This window comes from Malus domestica, chromosome 08 (genome assembly GCF_042453785.1).
Source record: "Malus domestica chromosome 08, GDT2T_hap1".
Taxonomy (NCBI): domain Eukaryota; kingdom Viridiplantae; phylum Streptophyta; class Magnoliopsida; order Rosales; family Rosaceae; genus Malus; species Malus domestica.
The window spans coordinates 25168494-25181060 of NC_091668.1; the positions used below are offsets into that span (position 1 = coordinate 25168494).

Consider the following 12567-nt stretch of genomic DNA (forward strand, 5'->3'; position numbering starts at 1 on the left):
TCCGGCCTTCCTGCCAAACCTCTTTGGCCCATTAAGCCACACTGCTCATTCCATCTTCTCGGTAAGTTCCTTCCCACCAAACCACCCTCACATGTTTGAAGCTTTTGTTAATGGAAGTGCTTAATTTTAGTTTTAGTTGATTACCTTCCTAAACTTTTATAATTAGTCAATCTCCCCCTAAAACTTCTATTTAGCCAATTACTCCCATGAACTTTTATAAATAGCCAATCCCCACCCCCCGGGACTAGATTTTAAAATTTTTCATTGATTTTCCATCCATTTTAATCATGTAGACAACACAACACATGACAAATGTATGGACGCAAAAAGAATGGAAAATTAGATGAAATTTTTAAAAATCTAACCCTAGGGGGGGGATTGGCTAAAGTTAAAGTTCAGGGGAAATTGACTAATTATAAAAGTTTAAGGGGGCAATCGGCTAAAATTAAGTTTAGGGAGAAATTGGCAGCTCTATACAAATTCAGAGGGCAAACTGACAAATACCTCTAAAACAAATTGAATCAAGAGGCCTATTCATCCTGTACAATAATGAAGAAAAAGAAACAACAGTGTAACATCATCAAGTCCTTTGAGGAACAACGAACCTAACAATGCAACGCCGACGCCAATCTTATTTCTTTGCTTCCCTAAAATGTGAACGAATGGAGAAGATGCAAGTACTAACAGTATGTTCATGTTAAAAGACCAAGTTCCTCAACAAAGACAATCAGAAAAACCTTAGCAGGCAACACACACCGTCTTATCAGTTATGGCAGAGCACTGTTACATTACATATCTAAATTCCCACATGCGCAGAAACTACATATTGGACATTGAAATCAAAATACTGACTTGGGAAGCGGCGACTGATTACTTGTGGCAGATGGTGGTTTAAGAGAGGATTAAGGACTGGTCTCTCTGAATGGTGTGCCGTAATCCCAGCTGGCTGCATTTGAGAACTTGAACCGTGTGTAACCATCATCCTGATTCCCTATGGTACGTCCCTTGCATCGATGGTCTCACCTACATATCCCAAAAACAACCACCGTTAAATATTCCAGCAAGTAAACACACAAAAACAGCCTCAATCTACAAAGAGAAAACCAACCCTCTACTAAACAAAATAGAAACATGGTAGAAGTACAAACTTTAAATCTGAATTGGTCACCCACCCAACTGATACCAACATATCAAATTATCAATGTGATGCAAATTTTAAATTAACACTCACACGCCTTTAGAACTTCAAAATTAAACGAAAATCATATCAGCAGTAAACTGAAAGTAACACAATCAAGAATGCTAGCTAAGAAGGAAACCTTGCTGTATGCCAAGTTTATGCAAAATAATTAAAAGAATTACAACACTTGAGTAAGTCCAAAGGCAAAGACGGCCTTTTTTGCCGGATGTCCTTCCCTTGTGCTTAACTTTAACAGACAAACCCAAAAGTGTTGAAGAGAGGTTGGATGTCAAAGGAAATTTAAAACTTCACAACAACACCGATTATAAAAAGTAAAAATGAAGTCAACCTTGTTTGTGATTGACATATACAATATCACCATTCACAAGAATCACAACACAAAGTACACATAAAATTACAATAACCTTGTAAGAATGAATGTTAAATAGAGAGGGCACACTGATTACCTGGGTGATTAGTGGTCCGGAAAAATGGGACTGTGATATCATTACATGATTAAGAATGTCTTCAGCTGATCTTTGTATGTTTACTGCAAAAGAGGAACTGAGAACATATATATCACCTTATGTGCTCGTGTGTGCAGTTTTCTAATGAAAACAAAAAGGAACTGACAATTCAAATGGGAACGTGTATACATCCCTTGTTAAAACTAGACTATCAGATTTTAGCACAGGAACCCCGTTTCCTCCACTTGGCCAAAAACAGATCTGCACAAGAAAACATTGTATCTGGAAGAAACTGGACCTATGTCGCTAAAAATTAAATGCCACAAAACTAAATCGAATTTCCCTGGCCACCGACTCTATTTAGAAACCCCCCACCCCTCCAACTCACACACAGACCAAGCAAGCACTACACTAGCTTCATGAACTTGACAAAACCTTGAAACAAGGAATGATGAGCAAATTTTAGATACACAAGCACGCACACAACAATTCCGCAAAGGGACAAAGAAAACCGAGAACTCTACTGACAATTATACTTAACAAATCAAATACAGCTCCTGGAAATACATGATATGTGTGTAACTAAACCAATGAGAAAACCATATCAAACCATGTGACCGAAGATTGATGCTAACCATATGTACTCGACCTTTTCCTATAAGAAATTTTTGATCAAACAAAATTACAGAACTCAATTAGTAATTTAGTAGTACATATAAGAAGAAGAAGAAAAAAAATAGAATAATCAGCGGAAAGACAAAAGGATTTTCAATTTTTGGTCCCTCTCCGCCTTCTGTGCAAAAGGGGTCCTCTTGAACCTCTCAACTTCTTCCCTCACATCATTTACAGCAAAAATGTCAAGAAAAAGCCTCTCATTACTCACCACCGACTCCCTTACAATGTCATGCACATTTCTTAGAAATTCCGAATAAGGATCGGCGGCCAGCAAATTAGTTTTGTCAGCCATGTAAAAAATTCAGAAATTAGGGAAAAATCGAAAATATTCAACAACTTCAACAAATCAAACAAATCCAACAATCGAATTAAACGATCGAACAAAAAAATTACATAAAGAAATCGAGAGAACAAGGAGAAAGGAATATATATCACCACAAACGCCAAACGAAGAGGCCTGCTGATAACGGCGACGGCGAAGGTCTCCGCCAAATCCACTCAAGCTCTGTCGTGATCAACAGTAGCGATCGAGAGATATGATGGAGGAGAGCGAGGAGAGCTGACAAGAGAGAGAGCGAGAGCGGGCGAGCGAGCGCGCGAAGAGAGAGAGGGAAAGTTAAGTTTAGGGCTTGTGGTAGTAAAACGGCTATTAATTAAGTTGGGTCACGACTCTGGTTAAATTAAATTGGAAATTGGGCTGTCAAATGGGCTTGAAACCCGGGCCTTATTAGACTCAGAGCCCAGTCGAGCCTTTTTTTTTTCTTTCCTTTTTTCCCAAACTATGACCGTCAAGTCAAACTATTAAATAATGGACCCATTTTATAAAAAATAAGTAAAATTAAAACAAGAAACTAAAATTCAAAACAATAAAAAGCGCCAATTGACACACGCGTAGACGTGTGGCAAGAGGCTAATTAACCAAAAAGAGAGAATGTACATAACACAAATTATCCAAACCTAAAAAATAACACGCAACCTGATTATCATCGTGGAACACAAAATACAAACAAAAAAAATGCACTAACATCAATACTCCATAATAAATACAGAAACTGCCAAAAGAGAAAATAGTAATACAATAAACTCGACAGTGTACACTATTTATGTGCAGTATAAACATTTTTCATCCTTCGGTGATGGGCAAGAGTCTAGCGTTTAGGCGTTTAGGCAGTTTTTTTTTAATTTTAATTAAATTTATTATATAACATGTAAATAAATGTCTACTTATACTTTAAAAAATGCATAGTTGTATTAGAATGCATAAATTGTAAAATAAAATGACACATAAATTATAAAATATTATAACATATTGAAAACATGAAGAACAAAGCATAGAATGAGTGTTCATCCTAATATTCAACACATTTCTTACAATTTAGGGCTTGTGGTTGTCGTACGGCTATAAATTAAATTGGGTCACTCACAACTCTGGTTAAATTAAATTGGGAATTGGGCTGTCAAATGGGCTTGAAATCCGGCCCTTCTCAGACTCAGAGCCCAGTCCAGCCTTTTTTGTCCTTTTCCCAAACTATACAGTCAATCGACCAAAAAAAAAAAAAAAAAAAAAAAAACTATACCGTCAACTCAAACTATCAAATAATGGACCGACCCCTGTTACAAAGAATAAGTAAAATTAAAACAAGAAACAAAAGTAAAAAAACAATAAAAAAGAATCAATTGTCATAAACACCAGCGTGTAACAAGTGGCTAGTTAATTATAAAAAAAGAATGTACATAACACAAATTACCCAATCCTAAACCTAAAATAGGACTCACAACCTGATTAGCATTGCGGACATAAAAATACAAAAAAAATAGGCACTAACATCAATACCCTTACTACCATTTAATATTATCGTCTAGTGTATTCCTCTTCATTTATAAATAAGGGGTTTTAGATTCGATTTTTGCCAAAACCGAGTTTGAACTACATTATTACTTGCTCATTGTGAGATTAAGCTCGTCCACTCTCTCTTAGTGTAGATAATATCGATGGTTTCCAAACCAAAAAAAAAAAACATCAATACCTTACTAATTACAGAAACTGCCAAAAGAAAAAATAGTAAGACAAACTAGAGAGTGTACACTATATATGTGGAGTCGGTAAACTCTTCTCGTCCCTCTATCTATCCACCGAGGTTTTCAAAGGCGCTAGCCACTAGTTGTGTGATAGACAGGGGTCTTGGCAGTTTTTTTTTTTTTAATTTTAATTAAATTTATTATATCACATATAGATAAATGTCTATTCATATTTAAAAAAAATTATTATATTGGAATACATTTATTGCAAAATAGAATGACACATAAATTATAAAGTATTAGAACATATTGAAAATATGGGGAATAAACATATAACGAGTATTCGTCATAGTACTCAACACGTCTCTTAATTCTCTTAATTCATGGAAAAAAATGCAAAATAAAAATTAATTATTTTATGTCTAAGTAAAAGTCGAGACCTACGCGGATGACTAGGCAAGTTTAGACGCCATTTCTTAATTTTCAAATGCCTAATAATTAATCGGAACAATGGTCACTCGCCTAGCACCTAGATGACACTAAACGGAAACTTTTAGAACAACGCTATCCACAATGCTTTATGGGCCTTGAAAAACTGTTTTCTTATTGATGTGTGAGTTGCACATATTTTGTTTTAAAAGCCGATCAATTTTTCATTTTGGGAAATTTTATTTAAACCCATTAATCATCTTTCCACACCCAACTTAGAAATTTTGTCCCACAAACTTACCATTTTACCCTCAAATACAAAATTGATAAACTTGAAAAAATTACACAAACACATAAACTCACCCAACCACCTACCCTGGCAACAGCTGGACTTGATTATGGTCGTCATCAAACAACCAATCGACAACCTTGCTAGGCTGGTTAAGACCAAGCCTTTCTTGAAGATCATACAATTGGATTGCAGTGGGTACCGATAGCCTCACATGCCGATCTCGAAGCCCTCTTATGGTGCAAACCTTGCTATGCATGTCCTTTCCTCCAAAAGCTCGGGATGCACACACAATCCTTGGATCCTTCAACCTTGGCCATGGAGTTGATGAACGAGATAAATTAGGGTTTGATGAGATTTTATTAGCTTCTTTGGCGACACATTCTCTTGATGTCATCGAAGACCACAACCACCCTCCACTATATTTTTGTTGTTCTTCTCCACCCTCCAGCAATCCATTTTCCAATTTCCGACAGCCAATTGTGGCTGGATTTTTCGCCAGTTGATAATATCTTTCTACACCCATATTTTCTTTAGGGCATAATTGAAATATAAAATTTAACAAAAATTTAATGGGTGTAGAAATAAGTTTATTGGGTCCAAATAGAATTTCCCTTTCATTTTTCATTTGAAAGCTGGTTCACTTACCTAACAAGTTTTTCGTTTAAATTTTCATTTTGCAAAAACATTAAAATAAAAAACTGAAAATAAAATGGTTAATAAACGCGTCCAAAGGGTACCTTTTTTCTTCTTTCCTTTGAGTTATTCATTACAGGGCATGGGAGAAACTGGTCGTTTCAGACTGAGACCAACAGATTTTCAAACAATCACGGAAGACAATGTAATGGCAGCTTCAAAAACTCAGCCGCATGCATTTTTTACACTTCAATTAGAATATGACATTTTACGTAGCCTTCTCGGTCCTGCTATTCAGTTCGCATGGACATCTAACCATCCTTCACATCCGTGCCAACGGAAGGAGACCCGCCACCATTACGGCTGCCACTGAATTCTTTTGATACTGCATTAGGAGATGGAGTCATATCCTCCTCGATTGGAAGCGTTCGCTTTGAGCCCTCCAAAGCAACGCCAAGGATAATATTCTCTTCTAATGGAGGCCTAGCTGTCGATGGTGCTGCAACAGGCTTCTCGCCATCTTGCTTTGGCTGTGTAGTGGTCAAAGGAACATCTGCTTTTTCGCTACCAGTCTCGGGTGAAGCAACATGAGGCTTCTTAGCCGTCACCTTTTGTGGAGACACACCTTTGGAATCAGCTCCTGTCTCCTTCCCTGGATATTTTATACTCTCGTTCTTGGACTGCAGCATTTCGGAGTTGTTTTTAACTGAATCATCAGATGTGGGATTCCAAGTTTGGGGTTCGGGTGTTGGCATTTCAGAAGTCTTAGAGGTTGTACTTGAGTTGGAACTTGAAGTCGCTGCAACCTTATCGTCAGTTTGTGCATGTGTTACGGCTGGCCCAGCTTTAGCATCTGATCCCTTGGAGTCAGATGGTGAGGCTGCTTCAGCTTGGGCCTGTTTTTCTCCATTTGTACGCATTGTGCGAGTTGAAGCCTTGCCTTTGTCGTCACTACTGATTTTGTAAGATGGTTCAATAAGTAGATACGGACGATTAGTGGCTGCCCTAGAACGAGTGAAAATGGTGTCAGCGAATGGCACATTTTCCAAGTCAGCCTCACTGTAATATTTCTGGACTGTGCGGATGGGTGTGGCAAGCCGGGCATGGTGATGGCTAATAACTCTGAGAAGATCCAAAAGTATTGCCTCCTGTATTATTTCATCAATAGAGTTCGTGAGATATACATTCAAGGTTTTCTCAAAGCCTATAATTACAATGAAATATTTAAAGGTATTACGATATCCATAAACAACAACTACAGAGTTCAGGCAGACAATAAGGAACTAAGAGACCAGAATCAGCAAACAACACGAATGATACAATCCGCATCCAAGGTTATGTAACACTATGAGCTCGTGGAACAAGTATGTGATGTGAAGATCGACGAACAGTCGGAATATTCAGACAAGGTTATGTGATTCCCATTGTACTAAATAAATCTCAGCAGTAATTCTCAGAATTGAGAACTAGAAAGCACCTACTCTCAGACAATGGCTTTAAAGTCATTATTACTCAGCATCTCTAGAAAAATTCCTGAAATTTGTATTGGTGTCCATTTCAAAGTTGGTCAAGATTTATACTATATCAGATTCTATTATATAATTTTGCTTTTCAGGCATCATTATTTCATAAAGCTTCATTTCATAAAGCTTCTACCAATAAACTAGTATTTACCTTGACGCAGAGATACTCCTCAATATGAGATGTTTTAACAAAGCAAGACACCAAAATCTGTCACAAAATTGTACGTTTATAAGACAAACTTGAGATAAGAACAATCATTAAATAAATAATTAATGAATAAAAAGGAAGAAAACAAAAGGGAGGAGCGGAGTATATGGAGATTGAAGATCAATTGGAAAATCAAATGAGTTTTCCTATTTGTTCTATGAAGACCTTGGGAATGAAAGTGAAGAATTGGAAGACCAACAATTTTCGTCATGTATTTTTTTGAGTAGAAAAGTTCATAACTTTGAAAAATGACAGCATAAAAGTCTTACCATAAGAGCCTGATTTTCTGGATTAATATTGTCCAGAAAAACTCTTCTATGCAACCTTTGCTGCTCTACTTGAGGATTTTTTGCCAGAACCTTGCGCATATCAGCTACTATAGTCTGTAGACAGCAATGCCACCGAGGTTATTGTATGACATGATAGAACAAACAATATTCCAGAGAACAAGTAACAAGCTAGTGAACTAAATTAATACTCACATTAATTTTATTTACATCCAAGTGACTGACTGCAAGGTGAGTCTTGATTCGCCAATGACTTTTCTGGCTAAGATTCCGGACAACATTTACAGTGAACTTGTGATTTGGAATGTGAACTGCTTCACGATCATCGCCCCTTATAATTGTTGGAGACCACCAACCCACATGCTGGTAAAATATATCAAATTCATCAAAAAATAAATAAAAGGGGTCAAATTGCAGATAAGAAATTCACTTCCAATATTTGTTTAGCAGAAAGAACTAAATTGTTGAATCCCGCTTATGTTTAAGGTGGAAGTAATCAAAGGTATAATGCACATACATTATGTTTTTCCTCCTAACTGTTGTTCTCATTTGATGATAGATTAACAAAGATATGTACAAACCTCAACAGTACCAGAAACTTCATAACCTTCAATCTTAGTCTGGATCCATTCGTTAACAACAAATGGGCGTGTGGCATGGATCATTACACTTGAAAGGAAGTTTGTGAATATCTGAGTCAAAAAAAGAAATATTAAGGTCAACGTTGTCAGAAAAACCTTGAAAGAAACTATATATTTTAATAGTATTTGAACAAAAGGATACACTAGATATAAAATATTTGTAGTTATGATCAACGAACTGCAGCTATTTCAGTTTACAATGTCAGAGGAAGATCGCTACCTCACGACCAGCAAGGGTAAGCAATACTGTGCCAAGACCCCCAGCCGTTACCCATTTCTGGGTTGAGAATCCCAGCAATTCCATGAACAATGATACCGCAGCAACCCAAACTGCAGAATAAACCGCCTTTCCAGCGAAATTGAAGCCCATCTGTCCAAGCAAGATACAATGACTATGTAAAGAAAAATGATCTTATACGCTATAAGTGCCACCAAGATAGGTATATTAATATATTATTACAAAATCACAAAATAAAAAAAATTTGACAGGAAAAGTAAAACCATGCTACATATATTGTAAAAAAGGTAAAAAGAAGCTAATGTAGATGATAATGAGTAACATTTTGTTATTTTTTTGAATTAGCACTAATGACATTTTCCTTTTCAGCATTGGAATTGGAAGGGGAAATCAATTTTTCCAAAACAAAGTATGAAAACATAACATTTAAACAAGGAATTAAAGGAGTTGCATACTGAGAAAGTAAGAAAAACATACATTTCTTGTGTCACTTGGGTCTCTTGTCTCCATAAAGAACTTTTGTGCTTGTTGAATTAAGCTGTAAACAAAAAGTATCACTATAGAAAATCAAATTTTAAACCCCAGAACCAGAGCCATCAGAATCAATAACCACAATGATTATAGGACCAGTATGGGCAAAAGAAAAATAACACTCACACAGACACATCCGCGTATAGAGCATAGCAGCAAAATAACTAAGCCAACAAAATGAAATTAACTTTTAACTAATATAAAAAGAACTAAAGTTGTTGAACCAGGCCGTTGGGCCATTTTCAATGTTCAAATTACTTTTAAGTTGCTTGACTGCTTCTGAAAGAAACAAATATCAAAATGAAATTCATCGGCGACCGATCTATTGGTTGACCACCAGAATCATGAAAGAAATTTCTTTGAGACACAATAACAGCAGAGAATTGTACTCACCTTGACAAACAATAGGCAAATGCCAACACTGTTGATAATGATTGTGTAAAATTTATAAGACGTTGCTTGACAGCCTGGCTAGCTTCTGAAGGTAGGACTACAGGATCCAATGCTCTGAAATGAACATTGCGGCAGTTAGTGCAGATAGACTGGAAACAAATATCAGGTTAAGACAAGCAAATAGGTTAGCATCATTTTTCGTTCCCTAAATTGTAATTTGAAACTAACTACTTCTAATGTAGAAGTGAACCTGCATAAAAGTGTCGCTCCAGTCCAGAGAAGCAAGGGCTGAAGGTAAGAAGTCATGACATAGTGTGACCTACTTCTCATCCAAGTATTATCATTCCGCTGCAGAAACTCACCATGGAAGAATTATTCAGCTCAATAACATAATCAAACCATGTCTACAGGCAAGGTGTGATGCAAGAATAACGTACTCGAAGAAAAATAACCCTGCCGAGACGCAATAGTGGCCCAATACCCCAAACAGCAAAAGCAATGATAGCCACTGCTGGGATCAATTTAAGTAAAGCAGGGCTTCCACGTAAAGTATCATAGGACCTGCATAATATGTCAACGTGTATATTTCTTTAGACACCACACATTTCAATATTAATGAGAGAGAAAACATGATGAGGCATTGCTTCCAATTAAACAGAATGGAGTACCCAAAATTTAATACCTTATATGCTGTGTGTGCAGTTCTCTAATGAAAACAAAAAAGGAATTGAGAATTCAAATGGGAACGCGTATACATACCTTGTCAAAACAAGAGTAGCAGATTTCAGAACAGGAACCCCATTTCCTCCACCTGGACCTAAAACAGATCTGCAAACGAAGACATTGCATCTGGAAGACACTGGACCTATTGGGCCACGTACACTGCTTAAAAGATGGAGACTGCAGGCACCCTGTCGCTAACAATTCAACGTAACAAAACAAAAATGAATATTCATGGCCTTCAACTCACACACACAGACCAAGCAAGCACTACACTATAATCATCCACTCGACAAAACCATGAAACAAGGAATGATAAGCAAATCTTAGAAACACGAGCACGCACACAAACAGTTCCACAAAGGGAAATAGAAAACCCAGAACTCAGGTGACAATTATGCATATTGCATACCAAATCAACGAACAGCGACTGGAAAGAAAAAAAGAACTGAACCAAAGAGAAAACCATACCAAACCATGTGACGGAAGATTGATGGTAACCATATGCACTCGACCCTTTCCTACAAGACACTTTTAATCAAACAAAAATTACAAAACTCCATTAGTACGAAGATAGTATGAAGTAAAAAAGACCACAAAGAAATCTCACATACAGCATCTGGATTACGGCATCCACGATTATTGTGACTTCTCCAATCATACAAAAACCTCGTAGCAGCCGCATGAGGCATGGTTGATTCTCAAGCAGCAGAGGTGTAACTTTGAGCAACAATAAGGTAATGTCGTTGAAAATCAGATTACCCCCTTCAACCTAAGCAGACTATGTCTTCAAATTATGGGTCTCTCTCTCTCTCTCACACTACCAAATATGTACACCAACACAACACCTGCCAAACCCAAACTTCAAATTCTCACTTCATATTCAAATCATAAACAAAAACCCATAATTATAAAGCTAAGAACTTGCAATTAAACCAGGTAAGTGAATTTTACTGTTAAATTTTTTAGATTTCTTAAAATTCTACAACAAATTACACAGATAAAATCTACAAAAAAATAGTGAAAAAATCCTGAAATAATAAACCAAAATTCAGAACTAAATAGAGATAAATAATAAAAATTACTAGAAATTCCAATTTTCTGAGGAAGCGAAAGTAAAAAAAATGATAAAATTTACAAGGAAATAATTCAGTGGAATTACCTACTGGATTTAAGCAGAGGCTTTCTTGTAGTGGAAACTGGCTTTTAGAGAGAGAGAGGGAGAGGGAAAGGGAGGTGTGGGAACTGTGGAGAAGGTTAGAGCCCCAAAAAATAGCTGGGGTAGTGCTAACGTGCGCCGGGAGGTGCAAGGTAACACGGCATCGCGTCCGCGGTGGCTGCGTGGTCAAATGAAAGTGCAGCGTTTTGGATTTTGTGTGGTTGCGTGGACCCGCCTTTTCTACTGTAGGCAGGGATATCGTGTATGTGGCGCGTAGAGTGTTATCTTGCGCGTTGTGCGTATTTGACATCGGTTCTTCCCTCCTTTTGGTCTCTTGCCTCGATGATAATTATGCATGTGCGTCGAGTTGTTCTCGGGTATGGGTCGGGTCGGTCCAACATATAACCTTTTTTTATCAGTTGACTTGTACGGGAAGTGTGAATCAAAATTACGAATCGGAAAGCAATCCTCTTTGGATTCCTTCCACCAAAGTCAAAGATCTGGATCATTGAAATTTTATCCAATAATTAAAGTTATTATAATTTTTAAATGACCTTTGTTTTAAGTTGTTTGATCAAATTTCAAGAGTCCGGATACCTTGACTTGGTAGATTTGGTGGAAATGATCCGGAGATGATCCATTTCCTTACTAATCTACCCAATTTACCCAAATAATAATAGAAACTAACCAAAGTCCACATACATTGTGGGAAGCTGCTTTTTTTATTTTTTTTATTTTTATTTTTCGAAAAATATATGAGAGAGAAGAGTTGGAAAAAAAAATGTAAAAGGGAGAGGGTGTGAGAGCAAGAGAAAACGGGAAGAATGAAGAGAGATTTATATTTTTATTTCTTAAAATTAGAAATATGATATGATGACATGTAAGTGAAAGAAGAAAAAAATAATAATCGGTTTGTGCGAAACTACAATACTCTTTGTGATTTTATTTTGTGATATAAGATCAAATTGTCTTTTTATTCTCTTTTAGTTGACAAATGAAATTTTGTTAATAGATGGTTTAGATAATAAATTTTGAAATTATGCCATATTTTTTCGTTTTCTTTTATAATTTGTTATTAAATAAATATCAGGTTTTTAAAGTTTGAAAGGTGTAATTATAATTAAGTCGAATCAAAACGAGAGTGCCAAAGTGTTTAGGCTCGCCTAATAGTT

At 36.5% G+C, this 12567-nt stretch overlaps 1 protein-coding gene and 1 long non-coding RNA gene across 9 annotated transcripts; both read right to left on the bottom strand.

Annotated features, from left to right (window-relative positions):
- Positions 1-672: 672 nt before the first annotated feature.
- Positions 673-2382, bottom strand: LOC103410913 (uncharacterized). The gene is made up of 2 exons (XR_525444.4): positions 1648-2382; positions 673-1023 (listed from the first exon to the last, which is right to left on the bottom strand). It is a non-coding gene; the product is annotated as an uncharacterized lncRNA (long non-coding RNA).
- Positions 2383-5775: 3393 nt separating this feature from the next.
- LOC103441670 (mechanosensitive ion channel protein 3, chloroplastic-like) lies at positions 5776-11719 on the bottom strand. 8 transcript variants are annotated; one of them, XM_008380365.4, is made up of 14 exons: positions 11403-11719; positions 10851-11084; positions 10708-10767; positions 10276-10433; positions 9954-10077; positions 9767-9864; positions 9517-9630; positions 9070-9130; positions 8575-8724; positions 8295-8405; positions 7909-8076; positions 7696-7809; positions 7370-7426; positions 5776-6843 (listed from the first exon to the last, which is right to left on the bottom strand). In XM_008380365.4, exons 2-14 carry the CDS (start codon positions 10926-10928, stop codon positions 6007-6009), a joined length of 2130 nt encoding a protein of 709 aa, XP_008378587.3. In that variant the 5' UTR covers positions 10929-11084; positions 11403-11719; the 3' UTR covers positions 5776-6006. The 8 variants fall into 8 exon arrangements, with proteins under 8 accessions (XP_008378587.3, XP_070681977.1, XP_008378588.3 ...); XM_070825876.1 differs by having other exon boundaries at positions 10276-10427; positions 11403-11716; XM_008380366.4 differs by having other exon boundaries at positions 10276-10427; positions 11399-11716.
- Between the last annotated feature and the right edge of the window lie 848 nt (positions 11720-12567).